At 33.2% G+C, this 24,005-nt stretch overlaps 2 protein-coding genes across 2 annotated transcripts; both read left to right on the top strand.

The window, feature by feature from the left end:
• Positions 1 to 1,747: 1,747 nt before the first annotated feature.
• On the top strand, positions 1,748 to 18,166 carry LOC111707633 (lutropin-choriogonadotropic hormone receptor). The gene is made up of 13 exons (XM_023480767.1): positions 1,748 to 1,850; positions 2,137 to 2,232; positions 2,782 to 2,906; positions 3,791 to 3,869; positions 7,664 to 7,754; positions 8,043 to 8,095; positions 12,785 to 12,905; positions 13,101 to 13,413; positions 14,237 to 14,464; positions 15,846 to 15,950; positions 16,917 to 17,032; positions 17,676 to 17,881; positions 18,039 to 18,166. The coding sequence occupies exons 1-13, from the start codon at positions 1,748 to 1,750 to the stop codon at positions 18,164 to 18,166; spliced, it is 1,764 nt and encodes a 587-aa protein (XP_023336535.1).
• A 318-nt stretch (positions 18,167 to 18,484) lies between these two features.
• On the top strand, positions 18,485 to 22,239 carry LOC111707639 (uncharacterized). The gene is made up of 4 exons (XM_023480772.1): positions 18,485 to 18,538; positions 19,877 to 20,046; positions 20,121 to 20,393; positions 21,723 to 22,239. The coding sequence occupies exons 1-4, from the start codon at positions 18,522 to 18,524 to the stop codon at positions 22,169 to 22,171; spliced, it is 909 nt and encodes a 302-aa protein (XP_023336540.1). The 5' UTR covers positions 18,485 to 18,521; the 3' UTR covers positions 22,172 to 22,239.
• Positions 22,240 to 24,005: the final 1,766 nt, after the last annotated feature.

Here is a 24,005-nt window from a genome sequence, read left to right as displayed (position 1 = left end):
GCATGTTTTCTATAAATTACGTAGACAGATAAATATTCACTTTACGAGCATTTTTTTATTTTTATCTTTTTAAACTTTAATTATGAAATTTATTAAATCTTAACTAAAGTAGACATGACAGGGACTGTAGATGGAATTTTAAGTGAATATTCATTTATGGACTGACACCGATACTATAAAAAGTTTTGTCTGATATAGAATTCATGAGATATCCATTATCTTCTTTGGTTTGTTATGACTAGCTAAAGTGACTTGCTACTTCAGAGACAAAAGCGTAAATTGTCAGAATTAATCAAACACTGAAGCTAGAAAAACGACCATATCTTCCTTATTAAAGATCAGATAAAGGGTATTGTTGTACATTGAACTTGTATTGTACTTTACGTACACTCACACACTCAAACATATTTTTTTAAGTCCATGGATATTTAACTAAAAATCACATTATTGTGAAACAAGAGAAGTCTAAATATTTCTTATCTCTTAAATGAGAACAATTTGTTGAAAAGTATATAAAGTTTAAATATAATCTAGGAGCTGAATCTTGTTTTAATCTTGGTTTTGAATTAAACTTTCAGAAACTGGGTCAGCCATTGTGTTATATTTATATTTAATGTTGACTGATGATTAATGATTTTCAATCTTAAATTTGCCAATAAAGGGATGTTGCTGTAGTTTCAAGTTATGCTTCATTAAAGAGGGGAAGGCCCGATTCAAAACGTTATCTTGTAAACCTTTATTCTGATCAACAATGTGGGGATGTCGTCGTTTATCTGACAATATCCTCCTTTGTTACTGTAACAATATATCCGCAAGTCACTTAAAAAAACCACAATTGAAAATAATCAAATATTTAAAAGAAATTATGAATTTTTCATTCATTCTTTATCAGACAAAACTTTTTAAGGTTACCGCTGATAATCGGACATGCCAGTTTAAAATACGTTTACAGTCCCTTTAATATAAGTTTTTAAGACTTAACTCCTCTTTGAAGTAAACCAAGTTAATTTTAGATACAAGCTTAACTTATTAATCTAGATTTTAACTTCTAACAAATCTTAAGTTATGTTTTAAGAATCTATGAATAATCTTGGTTTTAGTTTTCTTAGAAAGTAGAACTTATTTGAATTTAAGTAAAGTTAATCTTGGGTTTAAGTTTAATTTTTAGTTTTAAGGTTAGTTTTTAGAAACTAGAATTTTATAAAGTTAATCTTGGGTTTAAGTTTGATTTTAAACTGATTAGAAACTGGGATTAATGTTTTTATTAAGATTTAAGCTCCCTCCTCCCAGGATTATCTGCGTGCAAAGAGTAGCTTAAAAACTAGGCTAATCCCAATCCTTTATCTAGTTTTGTATTAGGAGCCTGTGTAAATTTATACTTTTGCAGAAATAAACTTTTGCAATCTTGTTTTGTATGAGACAGTTTTATCCTGTGCTAAAATAAATGTAAAAATATATTAAACAATAATCATAATTCTCAGAAGTTGGGAACTCTTGTATTGTGGAAATCAAAATCTCGATCTTGATCTCAATCTTTTGTTAATCTGCAGATTCATTTATTCTTTATTCGATATCATGCAAGATAGTTGTACCCAGTCAGGGGTTGATCAGTTGAGAAATAATTCAGATATTGAAAGGTGTCGTTTTGTTTATAGATTCTCAAATTAAAATTGCCCTCAGTGGATATCGAGATCAAGCGATCGAGATTAAGAGTATCTAACACAAAAATTCCCAGCTCTGAAAAAAAATGTTATTTAGTTGTTCCCAAGTATTCGGTTGGTACGACCCAGCTATGCTTATCATTGCTGCCAGTTTCTACCATCTACCTACAGTCAACTTGTCCCAGGCAAGTAGACAAAAAAATCAACGTATGATAAAATAGATAAAACTGTCATAGATATTGCCTTCGTATTTTTATTTCTATCCGATGTTTCTATGAAGCGACTAAATTCATGCTTACAAGCAAGTTAACCCAGAATCAACCAGTTCCACCAGCCAAAAACCGGTTTTCAACTGGAGGGTTTAGGAAATTAATTTTTACAGAAACATCTGATAAAATGCTAATTTGATTTTCCTTGTGAAGCCGTATTCCGATTAAAAGTCGTTAAATCTTTCTTATACTTTTGTTCTCTCCAGAGTACGCAGATTTCACAGATCTAACTGAACAAATCTACTATCCGGAGGATTTCCACAACGCGAAAATCAACAATCAATCAATATCCTGGACGTCAGGTGAGAATTGCCAAAACTTTTCCCGGATTTTCTTCCAGACGCATAAATTTCCGAGCTCCGACATTTGTATATTCTTTATCTATTTCTCTGCATTTATTTCTATTTGTATGAGTTGTTTTGTATAAAATAAAGTGCCTTGTTACTTAACAAGAGAAATGGCTGGCAATAAATTTCAGTTTCTGTCTCAACTTTTTACATAGGTCTGAACATCGTTCAAAGCTTTTTTTAAAAAAAACATTTCGTTATCTATACCATACACTGGCCAAAGGCCTCATTTTAAACGTTAAAATAAAAGACCCGCGGTGATTTGCTGATTTGTAGGTTAGACTCTGAGGAAAACATGTCCCCAAAAACTTAAGCCTTGTTTTAAGTCCCAATGGCATGGTTTAGTCTTGTGGCTAATTCCCTCATAACTATTTAAAAACCAAAAACAATTTCTCGTTTAAAATTCCCTTTTAAAAAAAGAAGGTTTGGTTAACGAACCAATAAACAATTATTGTAAAAGAGTAAATAGTGCCCAGCACTACTCTACTTTGATTTTTGTTACAGGGAACTTAAGTGCAGTTCCAGGGAAGGATCTTAGTCTGGATTTGTGGGAGAACTTTGTCAGTAATATGGGATACCCGGATGTAGCAGATTATGATGAAAACTCAATCAGTTTCTTTAAACCTCAGGTTCGTTATATATTGTCGAGTGATATCATTTTTTGATATCTTAAAATTGTATTATAATATATACATATACTATGCATATACAGTCGTCCTGGTATATATCAATATAATAAAGACGACCAGGCGCGCAACTAGACATTTGGTTAGAGGGGGACTAGGAGGAATTATGTCGCGCGAAGCGCGAAAATTTTTTTGGCCCCCCCCTAAACATTTTTAGGGGGGGGCAAGAAAAATGTGTGTTATACTTAAACAATAAAAAACTAACCTTACCAACCGGATATTCAGTTATAAGTCAACACATCTGATATAAAATGAAACAAGAAATAGGGTGGACTTCGTCATTTCTTGCCCCCCCCCCTACAGGGGGGGTAAGACTTCTTAAGGGAGGGGCATGCCCCCCCCCTTAATCAGGCAAGGGGGGGCCTGGCCCCCCTGTCCCCCCCCTAGTTGCGCACCTGTAGACGACCTTTCATTTCAATTTCTGATTTCTAAACAGCATTGATACACATAAGCATGGAAACAAAGAGAAGCTGTCAAATTACACTTTCTCTTTGTTTACTTGTAAACTTGTAATTTAAATAAAGCTTGTTATAAATCAAAATTTAAAAATAAGAGCCGTGTAGTGATGTGAACGCCGACAACTGTATACTTATATCTTTACAACCTGATGGTGTACACCTTCAATATTTCAAACTTAGATTATTTGATCTTACAAAATTCTTAGTTTGCAAAATTGAAGGTCTTTGAAAATGGGTTTAAGAAATACAGGGATTTGTAAATCAGAGTTTGTTGCAAAAACTCAATTCCTTTAAACTACACCTCTAATATCTATTATATGTCTTTATGTCTTTGTGTGTGAATAAAGCTTTGTAATAATATATTTTCAGGAGGGTATTGATTGCTACCCTGCTCCTGGGCCCTTCCTACCCTGTAATGATCTGTTTGACTGGTGGTCCCTACGATGTGGTAAACATTCTTTATTTCGCAAAAAAGCTGGTTTTTTGGTTTGGAACAATTTTCATTGAATCCCGTTAAAAACTTATTTACACCAGTCCAAATTAAAGCCCTCCCCCCCCCCTGAATATGCCTCTGTGTTTAACCACAAGAAACTTTAAAATTTGAAAACTGATGTTGAAACAAGTGAAACTCGGGCCTCGATTTTTAAAAAATCTACAGAGATTTTTCCATTCTTGTATCTGCTGCATAGAAATGCACAGTTAAAATTATTGATTTTTAGAAGAATGTGGTTTAGAAGAATTAATAATCTATCTATCTATTGATATATAGATCTATAGATGTATTAATATATCTATCTATCTATTGATATATAGATCTATATGTATTAATATATCTATCTATCTATTGATATATAGATCTATATGTATTAATATATCTATCTATCTATTGATATATAGATCTATAGATGTATTAATATATCTATCTATCTATTGATATATAGATCTATATATGTATTAATATATCTATCTATCTATTGATATATAGATGTATATGTATTAATATATCTATCTATCTATTGATATATAGATCTAATTGTATTAATATATCTATCTATCTATTGATAAATAGATCTATATGTATTAATATATCTATCTATCTATTGATATAAAGATCTATAGATGTATTAATATATCTATCTATCTATTGATATATAGATCCATATGTATTAATATATCTATCTATCTATTTTCCGACTAAACTACACTTCTTGTTTTCATCTTATCTTTTATTTATATGTTAACGGGACAGTAAGCACAATTTCAAGTAACCCTCTATGCTAAGATGGCAATGCCCGATTCACAATGGTACCCTTAAAACCTTTATCTGATCAATAATATGGAAGATATTTTTGTTTTTCCAGGTTTAAAAAGTGCTTAATTCTGATTCTAATTTAATATGTTTTCCTGCAGTAGGAATTTTGCTTACAGTCCCTTTAATTTAATATGTTCAGGGAATAATAAGAAGGGAACATAGTCTATATTTTTGGAAGGAAAACTTATCAAATAGATAAATAATATTATTTAAAATTTATTCCTGAACTTTGTATTCTTATTTTTACTTTTACTTTAATTCTCTTTCAAGCTTGAACTTTTAAACTTTTACGTGACTTGAATACAAATTTATTTATTTCTATTCTTCACGTGAAAGATTTTTCTTATACTTATACATTACATTTTTTCGTCAAACTTTTCTGATTAAAATATGGGCAATACTGGTGTCATTTTTTCTGATTACATTATGGGCTACTGATGTACCTTTTTCTGATTACATTATGGGCTACTGATGTAATTTTTTCTGATTACATTATGGGCTATACTGGTGTAATTTTTTCTGATTACATTATGGGCTATACTGATGTAATTCTTTCTGATTACATTATGGGCTACTGATGTAATTTTTTCTGATTACATTATGGGCTACTTAAGTAGTTTTTTTCTGATTACAATATGGGCTACTTAAGTAGTTTTTTTCTGATTACAATATGGGCTACTTATGTAGGTTTTTCTGATTGCAATATGGGCTACTGATGTAGTTTTTTTCTGATTACAATATGGGCTACTGATGTAATTTTTTCTGATTACATTATGGGCTATACTGGTGTAATTTTTTCTGATTAATTATGGGCTATACTGATGTAATTCTTTCTGATTACATTATGGGCTATACTGGTGTAATTTTTTCTGATTACATTATGGGCTACTGATGTAGTTTTTTTTATTACATTATGGGCTACTGATGTAATTTTTTCTGATTACATTATGGGCTACTGATGTAATTTTTTCTGGTTACATAATGGGCTACTGATGTAATTTTTTTCTGATTACATTTTGGGCTATACTTATGTAGTTTTTTCTGATTACTTTATGGGCTACTTTAGTAGTTTTTTCTGATTACAATATGGGCTACTTATGTAGGTTTTTCTGATTGCAATATGGGCTACTGATGTAGGTTTTTCTGATTACATTATGGGATACTGGTGTAGTTTTTCTGATTACATTATGGGCTACTTATGTAGTTTTTTTCTGATTACAATATGGGCTACTGATGTAGTTTTTTCTGATTACATTATGGGCTTCTGGTGTAGTTTTTCTTATTACAATATGGGCTACTTGTGTAGTTTTTTCTGATTACAATATGGGCTACTGGTGTAGTTTTTCTGATTACAATATGGGCTACTTATGCAGTTTTTCTGATTACATTATGGGCTACTGATGTAGTTTTTTCTGATTACATTATGGGCCACTGATGTAGCTTTTTCTGATTACATTATGGGCTACTGATGTAATTTATTCTACATTATGGGCTACTGATGTAGTTTTTTCTGATTACATTATGGGCCACTGATGTAGCTTTTTCTGATACATTATGGGCTACTGATGTAATTTATTCTATTACATTATGGGCTACTGATGTAATTTATTCTATTACATTGTGGAGTACGTTTGTAGTTTTTCTGATTACAATATGGGCTACATATGTAGTTTTTTCTGATTACATTTTGGGCTTCTGGTGTAGTTTATTTGTATTGTATTAGATACAAGAATCGACATATTTTTATTGTGTTGAGGTTGGGGGAGGGTGACTGTTAACCCTTTCTTTATGGTTTCGTTGTATGTAGAGATTGTACAGTAGTACATCTATTACTATATCTTTACTTGGTTTAGTTGGTATAGTTGGCTAACAACATCAAACTCAGGGTTGGGGAAAAAACAGGGGACCATCTCTGCCTTTCTGCTATAGGCCTACCCCTCCCCCCATTCCTTCTTGTCTTCGCCACCTCTTACATTTGAGGATCTTCCATCATGATCCTTCAATTAAAGTTTTCTCTGAAGGGTATAATGACCATCGCGGGATATAGAAGAGGAAGTATTCCGTAGATCTGCGTAAGCTGGAGATCTAAGTAAGTAATTAAGTACGTATTTAAGTAAGTAAGATTTATTAGAGATAAATCAAGATCATAATACATATTATAATATGATTAACATTCTCATAGGAATATTATTGAATATATCATGGGCTATATCACAAACTAAGATAAGGTTATATCATAGGAAGTTTAATTTTCTCAGCATATAAGGAATAGCAGATTTTCTGTATTTCTCAGTTCTAGCATAGTTTACAGAAAATAGTTCAACGTTCCGTAGCTGGTGGTTGTTAGTGACTGGTTTTACAGGGAATGGAGCAAAGTGCCTTTGAGATTTCAGGCATTTTTTAGCAAAAAGGTTTCGAGTTCCAGGACGGATAGAGCAGATTGATAATTAACATATATACTGGTCTTAGAATAACTTTTAGTGACACCTTCTGAACCCTTTCTAGGACCTTATCCTGTGCTATGGTTAAAAATAATTCCATAATACACAACAGTTCTCAAGAATATACGCAATATAAACTCTTACCTTGTAGAGTAAGGATAGTAGGGCGAAACTCTTTTTGCATATTTCTCTTGTATTTACAGCATAAACGTCCTGACTTCTGATTATAGAGTTACTCATATACTTTTGAAACTGAAGCTCCGCTATATCTTATTCTCTCTTAATCTGACCAGAGATTAAATAAAAGTGTTCTTTAGTTTTATCCTGTAAAGATTGACCGTGCAGACATTTTTGATGGAAAACTATTGTTTCAGGCCTCAAAGCAAACCATATTAGATTGAACCAATCAATTTACAGGGCAAGAAAATGTTTCAAGATTTATTATTTTTCTGTTAATAAAAAAATATTATTTTAAATTTTATTTTCCAGGAGTGTGGATTGTGTTTCTATTGGCCCTCCTAGGAAACGGATGTGTCGTCTTTGTACTCGTGCTCAGTAGATCCAAGATGGATGTCCCCAGGTAATCTGCCATATTTAGAAATAGTCCGTAGTCAGAACTTCAGCATTGTTTTCGTATTAAGCTCTAATCTATCTTTTTTTTTGTTCTCCGACGCATTCAATTTGGATATCATTAAAGGTCCTACCATTTAAAAGCCATGGAGAAATCGCGAAAATAGTCAGCTGTTTTGTAGGGCACTTTAAAAGTACTGACGTTAAGTAGCTATCTAATTAAAAAGTTCTAACCACTGATCACTCAGATTTTAGCTTACATAAACGTATTTTGCAACATAAATGATTTTTATTTTAGATTTTTGGTAGCAAATTTGGCCGCAGCGGACTTCTGTATGGGGTTGTATCTTGGTAAGAGCTAATTATAATTTACTTTCTGTGCAACAACACTGGAAGCTCCAGTTTATTTGATGTACTGGCGCGATTTTTAAGCAGCCAGAGCAAGTTGTGTACAGTACAGTATCAGGGAATAGGAATAAAGGGAAAGGAAATGGCGCTGGTCTGGCATGAGAAAGTCAGTCGCACTGCTTTGCAGACCAGTACGGTAACCTTACACACTCTCTTTTGGTACAGACACACAACATGATTACAGTCAAGGAAATTGCAGAACAATGTTGTCAATTATAATTAAGCTTGAATAACGTCTATATTTATTGTAAACTTTAATCAAGTTATATTCTTTGCATGAAAATTTGGCTTTATAGTGTTGACTTAGATATGTAAATAATATATAACATGCATTTTAAACTTATTTTTAAGTAAACAATTAACAATAAACAAATGTACTCTCCTAGACTGTACAAATACCGAGATTCATTCGTACTGTATAAACCATTCAGTTCACACCTTTGGTACGGTAACCTTACACACACTCTTTTGGTACAGACACACACACATGACGTTTCCGCCCCTTGTACAGTATACATCACAGACTTACACAGACTGTTCCTAAGCTCTACCTGGATAGGCTAAGCAGGACTATAGTGTCCCGGCACGCCATGCTACAGTTCCATGAAAGGTTTTTGGTATACATACAGCCTATAGACGCTAAATCTGGACATTACACCAAATGAATAAGCCCCTTCTATGGAGGTTGATCCAAAGAGCTTTGAAAAATGTGCATCAATTTTCAAGACATGCTCGACTTGGATGTGACTTTAACATTTTTGTAGCTCCTGCTCAACCCATTTACATTTTTATAGCTCCTGCTCAACCCATTTAGATTTTTATAACTCCTGCTCAACCCATTTACATTTTTATAGGTCCTGCTCCGACCATTTACATTTTTATAGCTCCTGCTCCAACCATTTACATTTTTGTAGCTCCTGCTCAACCCATTTACATTTTTGAAGCTCCTGCTCAACCCTTTTACAGTTTTGTAGCTCCTGCTCAACACATTCACATCTTTGTGGCTCCTGCTCAACCCATTTACATTTTTGTAGCTCCTGCTCAACCCATTTACAGTTTTGTAGCTCCTGCTCAACCCATTTACATCTCTTGGCTCCTGCTCTACCCATTTACAGTTTTGTAGCTCCTGCATGCTCCAACCATTTACATTTTTCAACTAAAACTACAATTCTTTATAAATTCTAGCTTTCTAACATTCCTCTTTCTCTTATTATCTTCTTTCAGACCATTTACTCTTTTTTTGTAAATTCCCCTCCCCNTCCCTCCCCCTGTCATTTTTATTCTCCTGCCTAAAGAAGTCAATATCTGGTCTTTCTGTCTGTATAAAGCACAGTGGACCACTTTCTTTACTTTCTATAGAAACTGTCCATCTGATTCATGGATACATTTATTGATAAATACAACAACATACAGATACATAGACAGATATATACATAGATAAATACGTATATATGTATATAGCCATTTATATACATAGATAGATACTTACATAGGTAGGTACATACATAGAAAGTTATATACATTGACAGTTGTATACAAAGACATATACTTAAATAGACAGTTACATACATAGACAGTTACATACATAGATAGATACATAAATTTATTAATAAATACAACAACATACACAGATACATACATAGACAGGTACTTACATAGACAGTTATAAACATAGAAAGTTATGTACATAGACAGTTACATACATTGACAGTCATATAAATAGACAGTTACATACATAGACAGTTACATACATAGACAGTCATATACATAGACAGTTACATACATAGACAGTTACATACATAGACTGTTACATACATAGGCAGTTAGTTTTATATGTTACATTACTTGTACGACCTCGTAGCTCAAATTACTTTTATTTTACAAGAATGAGAAACTCAAAACATTTTTGTTTTCAATATGAGGAGTTATTGTTAAAAACGTGTGATATTGTAATATGAAATTTACTCATTCATTCAGATATAAAGACGTACATAATACATAATACATATACTTATATATATATTTTAATACTGTACATATAGACTGAGAGATGCTTATATATTGAAAGGAATAATAATAATATATATATGATCGAAAAAGTAAATAGTCTATATTGTATATTTTGTATACAAACAGAATATATAATACAGTATATATATCATATATATATATTTCCAGACATTTTATTCTATTTCTGTCTGCAAGTCTACTATTTTCTTGATTACAGACCGTCTTCCGTCAATTGAAAAGTAAAAATGTCTATTCCAGTGAAACCCTTAATATCGAATACATCGGAAGAATTTATCAAATGTCGTCTTGAAAATTTTTCAATGAGTTTTATACTTTATTACGTAAATCTCAGTAATTGCGAAAATAAAAAATAGCCATGAATATGCGGGAACAGTTTTAAAGAGTTCCATATAATCATTTAATTAAAAAATTAAATATCTGCAACATTCCATTATCAGAAAGTGAGGAATACGACATTTGATGAATTCTTTCGATGTATTCTTTATTAAGGGTTTCACTGTATATTAACGTATCAATATTGTATCCTGTCTTCTATATTACAAACTGTCTGATGATTACTATTTTGAATACTGTCTAGTTTCTACATAAGTGCATATTGTCTAATGTCTACTATATTACAAACTGTCTAATGTGTACTATATTAGAAACTGTCTAATGTCTACTATATTACACGCTGTCTAATGTATACTTTATTGAATACTGTCTCATCTTAAAGTGCATATTGTCTAATTTATACTATGTTACAAACTATCTAATGTCTACTATATTGACTACTGTCTAATCTTAAAGTGTATATTGTCTAATTTATACTATATTACAAGCTGTCTAATGTCTACTATATTACAAACTGTCTAATGTCTACTATATTGAATACTGTCTCATCTTAAAGTGCATATTGTCTAATGTCTACTATATTACAAACTGTCTAATGTCTACTATATTGAATACTGTCTCATCTTAAAGTGCATATTGTCTAATGTCTACTATATTACAAACTGTCTAATGTCTACTATATTGAATACTGTCTCATCTTAAAGTGCATATTGTCTAATTTATACTATGTTACAAACTGTCTAATGTCTACTATATTGACTACTGTCTAATCTTAAAGTGTATATTGTCTAATGTCTACTTTATTGAATACTGTCTCATCTTAAATTGCATATTGTCTAATGTCTACTATATTACAAACTGTCTAATGTCTACTATATTGAATACTGTCTCATCTTAAAGTGCATATTGTCTAATGTATACTATATTAAAAACTGTCTAATGTCTACTTTATTGAATACTGTCTCATCTTAAATTGCATATTGTCTAATGTCTACTATATTACAAACTGTCTAATGTCTACTACATTGAATGCTGTCTAATCGTAAAGAACATATTGTCTAGATTCTACTATATTACAAACTGTCTAATGTCTACTATATTGAAAACTGTCTCATCTTAAAGTGCATATTGTCTAATGTCTACTATATTACAAACTGTCTAATGTCTACTATATTACAAACTGTCTAATGTCTACTATATTACAAACTGTCTAATGTCTACTACATTGAATGCTGTCTAATCGTAAAGAACATATTGCCTAATTTCTACTATATTACAAACTGTCTAATGTCTACTATATTGAAAACTGTCTAATCTTAAAGTGCATATTGTCTAATGTCTACTATATTACATATTGTATAATTTCTTCTATGTTTACTGTCTAGTTTCTTCTTTCTTCCATTCTTCTTATATTCCATTCTTTCATTCTTCCTTTCTTCCATTCTTCCTTTCTTACATTCTTCCTTTCTTCTATATATCCATTCTTCCATTCTTCCTTTCTTCTATACATTCTTTCTTCCATTCTTTATTTATTTTATCTATCCTTTCTACAATTCTTCGTTTCTTCTATATATCCTTTTTTCTATTCTTCCTTTCTTCTATCTATCTATTCTTCTAATCTTCCTTTCTTCTATCTATCCTTCCTTTTATCATCATTCCCTCTATATCTCTATCTAGCTATCCTTCTATCCATCTACCTTTCATTGTATCTATCTATCCTTCCTACTGTCTATCTATTTATCTTCTCTATATCTGCGCTATCGCTTCACTTTTTGCTCAAATATTCAGAACTATAAACAGTATTTGCATTTTAACCACCCCCCCCCCCCCTCCCATATCACCCCATCCTAACTCCCTCCCCCGTAACCCTTCCTTACATAGTTTTATCTTTTAGTTTTTGCTCCATTACTTACAGTACACAGGCTTCTATCCTGACACATCAGATATATGAACATTTTTACAATATTTTAATTGTTTCTTTTTTTAAAATAATTGTTAAGTGATCATGTACGTTCAGCCTGTCTTACCGTCGGTCACACACATTTCTTAACTTTTTGAATAAAATATCATTTAATTTAAGTAAAATGGTAAAACCGGTTTTCTGGCTCTAACTCGAATTTGCAGATTTGAAATTGGAAAAAACGGAAAAATGTCAATTTAGAATCATCTTTTCAAATTCTAATCTTATTTCAGTGCAATTTTAAATTTCAGAACAATTTTAAATCTCGACTTTAATTTTTTTAAAGTTTTATAAAAAGCTTTGTTTAGGGTTTCTGGCTGTGCTTGATGCATCTACTCTTGGTGAATTCAGAAAATACGCAATACAATGGCAGCTGTCATCAGCATGTCAAGTTGCAGGCTTTTTCGGAGTTCTTAGCTCAGAACTTAGGTAATTCAACTTCCTTTTCTTTAAACCATTATTTGGTTCTGCAGCTTACACTTTACAGCTTAGTCTTGATTCTTTATGACAACTGTTCAAAGTTAGACCCAAAGTTTTAAAAATTGTTTTATTTTAGTCTTAAGACCATTTTTTCCGAATTATTTGATTTGCGGCCCCGGGCCCTTGATGTTATTTTATTTTCAGTGTTTTCACATTAGCTGTCATCACCCTTGAGCGAAACTACGCCATCACCCACGCTATGCATCTTAATAAGCGCCTGAGTTTAAAACATGCCGCGTATATCATGGTTGGAGCCTGGAGTTTCTCCATCCTCCTCGCATCCCTCCCACTCATTGGAGTATCCGACTATAGAAAATTTGCGATTTGTCTTCCGTTCGAGACAGAGGGAGCTCTCAGTCTAGGTTACGTCATCTTTCTTCTGCTGATTAACGGCGTGGCTTTCTCAATTCTTATGGGCTGCTACCTCAAGATGTACTGCGCAATCAGGGGGTCACAGGTACAAGTGTATAAATTTTGTTTTTAATCACCTACAGTGTGTCCCACGAAACATGACCGTAGGTGAATATTGTAGAATGTCGTCTTTCATAATTTGTTTAGTTGTTTGACACTAAGGACAATAAAAAAATATCACATAGCAGTCATATTATTGTGAAAATTATTTTAAAGTAAATTATTTTTGAGTAAAAGATTTTTTTAACGAAATAAGCTGGAAAAAGCCTTTAAAATTTAATACAGCATAAGTTCATGTCTTTAAAAAACAACGTCCATCTTAAATTAATATTCCCCCAAATATTCTCAAATTATATTCTCCACTACAAGGGAAGCGTTGTTTTTGTTTTTCCTTTGTGAATAATATTATTCCAGCTTTTTCGGTTGGAATAGTTTACAGTTCGAGATTACAACAAAATTATTAGCATAAATTCAAACAAACATTGTTTGTAAAGGTTGAAGAGATTGTTTATTTTTTTAAAGCTAAACCCATCTACCAAAATAACTTTTGTTTTTGGCATGACTGTATCAGTATTGATAAAAAACAATAAATAATTCCCGTCATGATAAAAACTATCTTTTAGCAGTAAAATAGAATTTGTTTTCAAATATTAAAAAGAAAATGATTTTTTTTCAAAAATCTAAATTTTCTAATTACTATATCTTCGCAATCTGAGGGTGTAACCAAAAATATTTTAAACTTAGACTATTTGATATAACAGAATTCATAGTTTGAAATGTGACAGGTCTATGACATTAGATTGCAAAGATATGGAGATTATAAAATCTGAGATTTTGTGACAAAGACTTAATTTCTTTTGGCATTGTTTTGTAACCCTTTCCTCTACGCGATCCTGACCAAACAGTTTAAGAAGGATTGCGTCATGATCTGCAAAGCGATCGAAGAATCGCGCGTGACACGTGGGATCGGGCGCTGTCGTCACAGCAGTAATTTTAGTAACAGACAGACCCCGGCCAATACGGACAGTTTGAACAGCGGTTCCGGAAGCGGAAATCACTCCAAGAATTCTCAACACTGCAGCTGCACAACCAAAAAAGTAAATTATATTTCCATTATATATCCCAACCCTGCTCCATTATATATCCCAACCCTGCTCCATTATATATCCCAACCCTGCTCCATTANTAACACACAATATATATATATATATATATATATATATATAGATATATGTGCGTGTGTTGTATTCATACAGTGGAACTGTATGTAGGGTCAATCGTTGTAGTAGAGTAGTGGTAACGTAACCCCCCTAACTCTCAAAGCTAACCATTAGGTCACGTGATCAGTTCCAGGCCCTAATAAACACTATCCATACATTTATTAAGCTATAAACCACGTTTTTTATCTGTATTGTGGGTTAGGTTAGGTTGAGATTTTATCTGGACCGAGCACTGCGGCCAGTAATCTGAGTTTTTTTAAATTTATATTTTTTGTGCACAAAAACTCTGGCCAAAATTTTACCCAGGGGCCTTACCACTACCACTACTATCCGAAATGATCGACCCGTAAACTGTGAATTAGAAAGATGACCGTAAGACTCAAGTTATTGTTTTAAATTATTATGTACGCCATTCATAGATTTTGAGATACCTCCCTGTACCCCCTTTTTAAGTTCACGATAACTCCCTTTTGCTGGCAAGGGTTTGTTATTTGTGGACATCCTTTAGAATTTCTCTCGACTTTCCCAATAAAATTGGGAGGAGGGGGGGGGGGGCACTAGACTTGGAGAATACTTTATCCAATTCTATATATCTATATCTATCTATCTATCTATTAATGTTCGTCTAACTTCTATATCTATCTATCTTTTAATGTTTGTTTATCTATCTATCTCATGGCTTCATTTAATGTCTCTTCTGTCTGCAGATAAACTTGTTTTAATCTCAAATCTAATTATTTGTCTTTTAACAAAAAAAAGATTGAAAAATTTGCTCAGGATCCAATAAATCCACAATATTATGGATCCCTAGATTCTGATCCACAAAAATATGGCTTCCTGGATTCTGATCCACAAAAATATGGCTTCCTGGATTCTGATCCACAATATTATGGATCCCTAGATTCTGATCCACAAAAATATGGCTTCCTGGATTCTAATCCATAATATTATGGATCCCTAGATTCTGATCCACAATATTATGGATCCCTAGATTCTGATCCACAATATCATGGATCCCTGGATTCTGATCCACAATATTATGGATCCCTGGATTCTGATCCACAATATTATGGGTTCTCTAGATTCTGATCCACAATATTATGGATCCCTGTATTCTGATCCAAAAAACTTTGCTCCCTGAATTTTTGTCCCCAATATTATGACTCTCTGGAGTCTGATCCACAAAAAGTTAGAATTTTGTTAACAGTATTTTTTTAATTATTTGTTAAATTGTTTATTTAATTCTATTTGTTTCTAGGTGAATAAGTTGACCCCTCGCTGGCCGCTGAACAAACTAAAATCTCTGCTCTGCGGAATAAAAGAATCTCCAGAATTGAACTCCCAGAATGAGTGGAACTATCAGGTATGATTATTTTTAAATATTATATTTCTAATTTTAATTTTATAAATTTTACCACAGTCTTCTTTTTTTCTCGTCCTAACTACTACACCCGAACCAAGTATCTTCTTATTTTCTTGTTTGAGCCACACTTTACTACACCCGAACCACATATCTTCCTATTTTCTTGTTTGAGCCACATTTTACTACACCCGAACCACATATCTTCTTTTTTTCTTGTTTGAGCCACACTTTAGTACACCCGAACCACATATCTTCTTATTTTCTTGTTTGAGCCACACTTTAGTACACTCGAACCACATATCTTCTTATTTTCTTGTTTGAGCCACACTTTAGTACACCCGATCCACATATCTTGTTGTGCGGCCCACAGCTCCAAATAATTGTCCCTGTGTATAACGGAATCAATTAAGATTTCAGATTAAATCTCTTATTTCTCAGATCCATTTCTCAGATCCATTTCTCAGATCCATTTCTCAGATCCATTTCTCATTAGGTTCAGACTATGCTTATGACTAAAAATCATTTCTGAAATAATTTTTATTAATTGCAGTTGGGTCCTATAAGTTTTTTTAATTGCAGTTCGGTCCTATAAGTTTTTTTAATTGCAGTTGGGTCCTATAAGTTTTTTTAATTGCAGTTGGGTCCTATAAGTTTTATTAATTGCAGTTGGGTCCTATAAGTTTTTTTTCTTCTTTCATATTCTTTAAGAATATACACGGTGGTTGGAGATTATAGCAATATAATGAAGACGACTTTTATTAAGTTTTAATTGTTAACAAGCTTTTTTCGAATTACAAGTTTACAAGCAATTAAAGAGGAGCTTTTTACTTGACAACTTCTCTCTGTTTCCATGTTTTTGTGTATCCATGCTTAAATATAAAATCAAAAGTCGTCTTCATTACATTGATATAATCACCTACCACCGTAGATATCTTATTTTGTTATTCAAGATAATGTTATTTCTAGATTGCAGAGATACAAGAAAAACAAAACAAGACGAAAAGGAACACCAGTGTTTCAAGCGAGAACTTTAGCAGCAGTCGATCAGGGTCATGGAAGCAGGGTCATTGTGTTCCTCTCAGGTAGATATATAGATAGATAGATAGATCGATAGATAGATAGATAGATAGATAGATAGATAGATAGATATATAGATAGATAGATAGATACATAGATAGATAGATAGATAGATAGATAGATAGATAGATCGATCGATCGATCGATCGATCGATCGATAGATAGATAGATAGATAGATAGATAGATAGATAGATAGATAGATAGATAGATAGATAGATAGATAGATAGATAGATAGATAGATTAACTGATATTGTTTAAGAAACAAAAAATCATTAAAATAGATTTGACTTAAGAAGATAGGTTGCAGGAATCCTGGTCTAATGGGTAAATTTTTGACAATTTTTGAGAATTAATTTGAAATAAAAACCATTTATAATTTCTGCATATTTATAATTCTTCTCTGAAATATAGATTTGAATGGAATGTTGAAAATTATTCATAGTTTAAAGACCCATTTAAACATTATTAATTACACTTCGGAACACATTTTTCAGACATTTCTAAAAGACGATAATCCCGTTGTTTAATGCCACTCTGTACATTTTTTTAAGCAACCATTTTGTAGGTTCTCAAATTTAGGCGTTTTTCCTTGATAATCTTATTTTTTCTTTGTATCAGTTAAAAATGTTTAATATTTAATGCTCAGGTTCCTGGAGAGACCTCGACGCCGTAACTCCTGGACCGTGACCCGGAAGCCGAGCCAGGACTCCAACCTGTCCTCCAGCAGGAACGACAGTGCCGGCAGCAACTCGACCCAGTCGACCAATACATGGAGAATGTCGAGATCAAGTGTGTCGAGCGATATCGGAAATTCTCTCGGTAGAGCAGGGTCAGGATACAGCGACAGATCAGGTCAGTAGAGTTCAGGTTGAGGTCATTCTTAGTTCATATTGAGGTCAAGGCTTGGTCAGGGTCATTGGTCAAGGATAACATAGAGGTCAAAGTCAAGGATATTGCGGTGAAACCTGGGTTATGATCATAACATATAATTCTTGTTGTAAAGGTTGAGGTCATGTAAATGGTTTATATGGAGGTCAAGATTTTGGAAATATTCTTAGTCAAAGTCGAGGACAAGATCTTGGTCAAGCTCGAGATAAAAATCTTGGCCAATATCTTGCTTATGGTCAGGGTATCTGATCATAGTTAATGTAGGGGTCAAAATCAAGGTCATCGAGGCGAAACCGAGGTTATGATCATAATCTATCCCATCAATCGACATATCTATCTATCTATCTATCTATCTATCTATCTATCTATCTATCTATCTATCTATCTATCTATCTATCTATCTATCTATCTATCTATCTATTATAATAATAATAATAATAATAACAATAATAATAATAATAATAATAATAATAATAATAGTAATAATAATAATAATAGTAATAATAATAATAATAATAATAATAATAATAATAATAATAATAATAATAATGATAATAATAATCAGGATGGAAGACCTGGAGATACAGGATGCCCAGTTCATGATATGGCCCAGTATTCCAGGTATACAACTTTTTTTGTTTAAAGGGAGTGTTTGCGAAAAATGAAAGGGGGTTTTTATCGATGATTACTGTTTGTAATACCTGAAAGATTTGTTTGAAATTAAATTTATTTTTTTACGGTCCAAGTTGCAACATTCTGAATTTGTTTGGACTCTACGTTCTCCCTTATGAGTCGTTTTTAACAATTTTCTCCTTATAGACGCAACATATAGAAGTAAGATTAGAAGCGATCAAAAGCGCTTATTTTTTTGTCGTAAGCACCCCCTTTTCAATTTTCGCGAACACTCCCTTTAAAGGAAGGGGGAGAATATGATTTAGATGATTTGGGGGGGGGGGAAATGAAAAATTGTACATCAAAAGTCTCCTTTTCTATCGTTTGTGATACTTTACCCCAAATATTCATTAATATTTCCATAAAAAACATTTATTTTCCCAATTCAGCAAATAAACCCCCCCCCCCAAAAAAAAAAAATGCGTTCCACGCACACATTTAAAACTTCTGGGGAAAAGATGGTATGCAAAAGTGGGGTGGAAGGGGGTGAAAAGGGGGTGGAAAGGGGGTGGAACAGGGGTGGAAGAAAATTATTTATCTAGAAAATATACAGCCCTGTAGGTGCATACTAGCTTGGGAACCAAGTTTTGCCTGCAAACTAAACTTGCTCGTTTAAACTCAACCAACTCAACTTAAAAATTTTAAACCAGGATAAAAAAACATTTCATGATTTCAATGGTTCTATCTAGTTCCCCAATCAAATTAAATTTTTAGTTGCAAAAATCTGTTAACAAAAGTAACAACATAAAAATAAATTGAAAAACTTAATGTATGGATTCTGCATGGATTGGATTGAACTGTTTTCTGCCGAGAAATATTGCCCATTCCAGTCCATTAGACTCCATTAGCCTAGAGCCAATAGTTTACTTTTACTTTGATGTTTCGGATTTATTATGTAAACAAAATTTCTCAATATTTTATGTCAAAAATGTCAATATGCAGATGCACAAGCTCAAATTAGTAATAAGGAGAGTTAATTGCAAGGATGGCAATGCCCGATTTACAACTGTACACTTAAATACTTTGTCTCACTATGAATTAGATATCCATGTTTTAGTTTCTGTAAATTGTTTATTTTCATTTGCGGTTACTCTGCGAGAGTGACTTCTGCATTCCTTACTTATGAGAAGCAATGGAGTAATTTACAGAAATAAACAACTTTAAGTAAGAAAACCAGCGTTATCTTCCTCATTTGTTATCACGATAAGGTTCAAGGATACCGTTGTAAATGGGGCATTGTCATCTTTGCATGGAGGGTCACTTAAACTTAATACTTTGCTCTGTCAGATACCGGACCTTGTACGCTAAACTGACGGAGTCTAGTCATGAGGAGGATGAGGAGCAGGGAAACCTTGTAACAACTCATCCTATTCACCATCATCCGGCAGGATCACATGGTATATCCAACCCTCTATCCAGTATCCCAGATGAAGACGAGCTTCCAAGTCCAACTCTAGGTCAGAAATCCTCCAAAATAAATTGAATTTTCCCGCCATTTTTGAATATTTTTAAAATGTTTCTGTATTTTTAGAATCTATCCCTGGAGTCACGTGCACAAATACTGACCCACCCAGGATTGTTAACAACCAATCAGAAGTCCAGAAATCCTCAAATATATCTGACAATGTCGTCGGCGATCAATCCGCGGTCAGTGTATGCGGGCCGGAATTATTGGTGGAAGGAGTTGAAATTACGGTCGATCCTACCCGTCCTAATTATCTCAAGTTAGGGGCCCACTCACCACATCTTTCCTCCCCGAACCCCCGATACACTTCACAAGAAAGAAACAGACGAATTTCTTTAGGAAAACCATCATTGATTAATGATCAGTGATCAATGACGCTGACAATTTACTGAGCACTTTGAACTTAACAATTCCAACATTGAAACATTATTTTCTGTTCCAAAAGTTGGTTAGATTTTAATCTGATGGAAACAATGTTCAATTCTCCCATTTCCACTGGTTTTATGAGATTAGTTTCTAACTCTCTAGACTTCTAAATTATATATATTTTACCAAAATAGAAATCCTTTCTACACATTTAAATCTATTCTGCTTTTTGTTCTTTTGCCCCCCCCCCCACTTATGTCTTAGTTTACATTTTGACCTGATTCCTGCCTTGAATATTGATAGCTATCCCTTGATCCCTGTATCCCTGTATCCCTGGATCCCTGGATCCCAAGATACATTTATGTATCAAACAAACTCTGAGGCTACACTCACACAGAATTCGATATTAGGCAGAATTTCCTAGACAATCTTTCCTATACACCAGACATTCTTTCCTATACACTAGACATTCTTTCCTATACACTAGACATTCTTTCCTTTACACTAGACATTCTTTCCTTTACACTAGACATTCTTTCCTTTACACTAGACATGCTTTCCTATACACTAGACATTATTTCCTATACACTAGACATGCTTTCCTTTACACTAGACATGCTTTCCTAAACACTAGACATTCTTTTCTATACACTAGACAATCTTTCCTATACACTAGACAATCTTTCTTATACACTAGACATTCTTTCCTATACACTAGACATTCTTTCCTATACACTAGACATTCTTTCCTATACACTAGACAGTTGTTCCTTTACACTAGACATTCTTTTCTATACACTAGACATTCTTTCCTATACACTAGACATTCTTTCCTTTACACTAGACAGTTTTTCCTTTACACTAGACATTCTGTCTTGAACACTAGACATTCTTTCCTATACACTAGACAATCTTTCTTGTATCATTCGTTCCATCTTTTAGATTTATAAACGCCTTTCATATTTTCCGTTTTTTATTCTATTAAAAGAAAAAGAAAAAGAAAGAAAAAATCCAACTCGCAATCAAAACAGAAATAATTCTATTTTTATTGAGCAACTGAACTCACTTTCATAAAAGGACAATTTTCCACAAATTTCGGATTCAACTCCATTAATTTAGCCATTTCTCATTTTAAATTTCTATTTCAAAATATTTCAATTTTTCTTGCAATTTTATGTTTTTTCTTCGCAATGGTTTCTTGCAAACACAACAATTTATAGAGAGATTTTTAGTAATAATCTAAAATCATTTTTGAATAAATCATGTTTTTAAAATGATTTTTGATCAATGGGGTTTGATCAGGTGTTTACCCAGCATCAGTCCAGCCGGTGGGCCGGGCAGGGGGTTCTACTGGACAGTACGGTAGTTTAACTAACCTGGTTGAGCCCCGGTACGGTCCACAGAAGTGCACCTCCGAAAATGCGCTGCTAGCGCTGCAAGCCAAATACGGATACAGCTTCCAATCCGCAGCGCAGACTACAGGAATCAAACTCAGTAAAAGTGATAACAAGCTGGCAGCCTCCAGACAAAGTTTGGAGGCCGCAGCATCTGGTTTGGAGGCTGCAGCCTGTAGTTTGGAGGATGTTGGTCGGGAAGGAGGTTCAAGCCGAGGGGAGTTAACGGATTCAGATGAAGACGACACTTCTAAACCTGTGATTGGAGAACTAAGAACACTTCTCCCACAATCTTCACACTCAAGGACTCCGACCATAGACGAGGAACCGGAGGGGGAAGCTGAAAAGTTCCTCTAAAAAAAAAAGTTAATAATCGTCTATTTGCAAAATTTCTGGCAAAATGTTTTAATAAAATCCGAAAATGATGAAGCTACAAAACTGCTAGTTTATTCGTACCACTGCCCCCCAACCCAGCACAAATACAGCGGAAATTAGTTCCAAAACTAACATTCGGCCCGTTTCCATCACTCAGTGTTAAAAATGGGCCAAATGTTAGTTTTGAAACTTATGTCTCCTGAAATATTACAGGGTTCCAACAAACAAAAAACTATTTTATCGTCTTCTATGCGCTTGAAAAAAATGTAAAATTTTATGAAGTTCTAGTGCGCAATCAATCGATTCAAACATGTAGGTGTAGAATGCATTCAATGCAATTATATGGTATCTATATAAAATATATATTTGTTTATTTATCAACTAACAATTTATCTCAAATGTTCAGTCGTTTTAAATTTTTTTTCCTTGTTCAAGTTGAAAATTTGTTGAAACTTTTTTATTTATAATTGTGCTTTATTATCTAGTCATTTTTTCGAATAGATTTTTTATTTTTATATTTTAAAATTTTAGTTCTCTTTGAATTCAATATAGATTTGTTTATTTTTAATGTTTTTTTTTACATTTTCAACTTTATAGTCATTATAGTCATATTTCAAAATTACAAAATGCATGGACAGAATGAACTTTTTGTCAAGTTATTATATTTTACAAGAGTAAGTTTCGATTTCGGTGTTATTATACCTTCCCAAATGCCAATGACATTTTCCTAAAAGGATTGACAGATTCCAAAATTCTTTAAAGTACTGCCAACGTAATTGAAGAGTTGTATAACTGAATTACAATCCCTTCATTTAAGAAACAATGAGGAAGATATTGTTGTTTTTAGGTAAAAAAGAAGACATTTCGACAAATACTTCTGGGGATTTTTACAGCTTAAGACTTCCAATCCTCGCACATCCTTCAAATCATCTCTGGATTGTGTAAACCTAAAACGTATTGAACTCTGTCAATTTTGTTTTTGTATCAGCCGCATGAATCTGCAAGATAGTTTTATAGATTTTCAGCGAAAAAATTAAGACTATCTTAGTCATTGTTCCTCAGACGAAGATATAACAGTATGAATCAGGAATGGAACTCTAGAAACTATGGATCCCATTGTAAGTCCCTTAAAACGCCAACTTCCTAAATGTACGTTTCCTTCAGACCACTTACAAAAGGTTTCCCCAGTTCTGAAGCTCCTTTTCCCCAGTGTAGTTTAGCAGTGTAGGATCAAGTTTTGCTGCTCCTTTTCCCAAATGTAGTTTAGCAGTGTAGGATCAAGTTTTGACACTCCTTTTCCCCAGTGTAGTTTATCGATGTAGGGTCAAGTTTTGACGCTCCTTTTTCCAGTGTAGTTTAGCAGTGTAGGGTCAAGTTTTGACGCTCCTTTTCCCCAGTGTAGTTTAGCAGTGTAGGGTCAAGTTTTGACACTCCTTTTCCCCAGTGTAGTTTATCGATGTAGGGTCAAGTTTTGACGCTCCTTTTCCCCAGTGTAGTTTAGCAGTGTAGGGTCAAGTTTTGACACTCCTTTTCCCCAATGTAAATTAGCAGTATAGGGTCAAGTTTATGCTCCTTTACCCAAGTGTAGTTTAGCAGTATAGGGTCAAGTTTTGACGTGATCTGGGGCGAGCGCTGATACGGGTATTTGCACCAGAGCAGTGCTACGAGTCAGCAAATTAGAAAAGGGTGGGGAATTTCACTGAAAAAAATACTAAATATTAAAATAAGGTGCTATGAAGGTACTTAAAGTTGTACAGGAAACACCGTTTATCATCACCATTGTTATTTTAAGATTGTTGTTAAGAAAAGGAGAAGA

The sequence above is a fragment of the Eurytemora carolleeae genome, unplaced genomic scaffold, assembly GCF_000591075.1.
Source record: "Eurytemora carolleeae unplaced genomic scaffold, Eaff_2.0 scaffold434, whole genome shotgun sequence".
Lineage (NCBI taxonomy): Eukaryota > Metazoa > Arthropoda > Copepoda > Calanoida > Temoridae > Eurytemora > Eurytemora carolleeae.
Note: the sequence above shows the minus strand (reverse complement) of the source record. Positions and strands in the feature narration are given on the sequence as shown.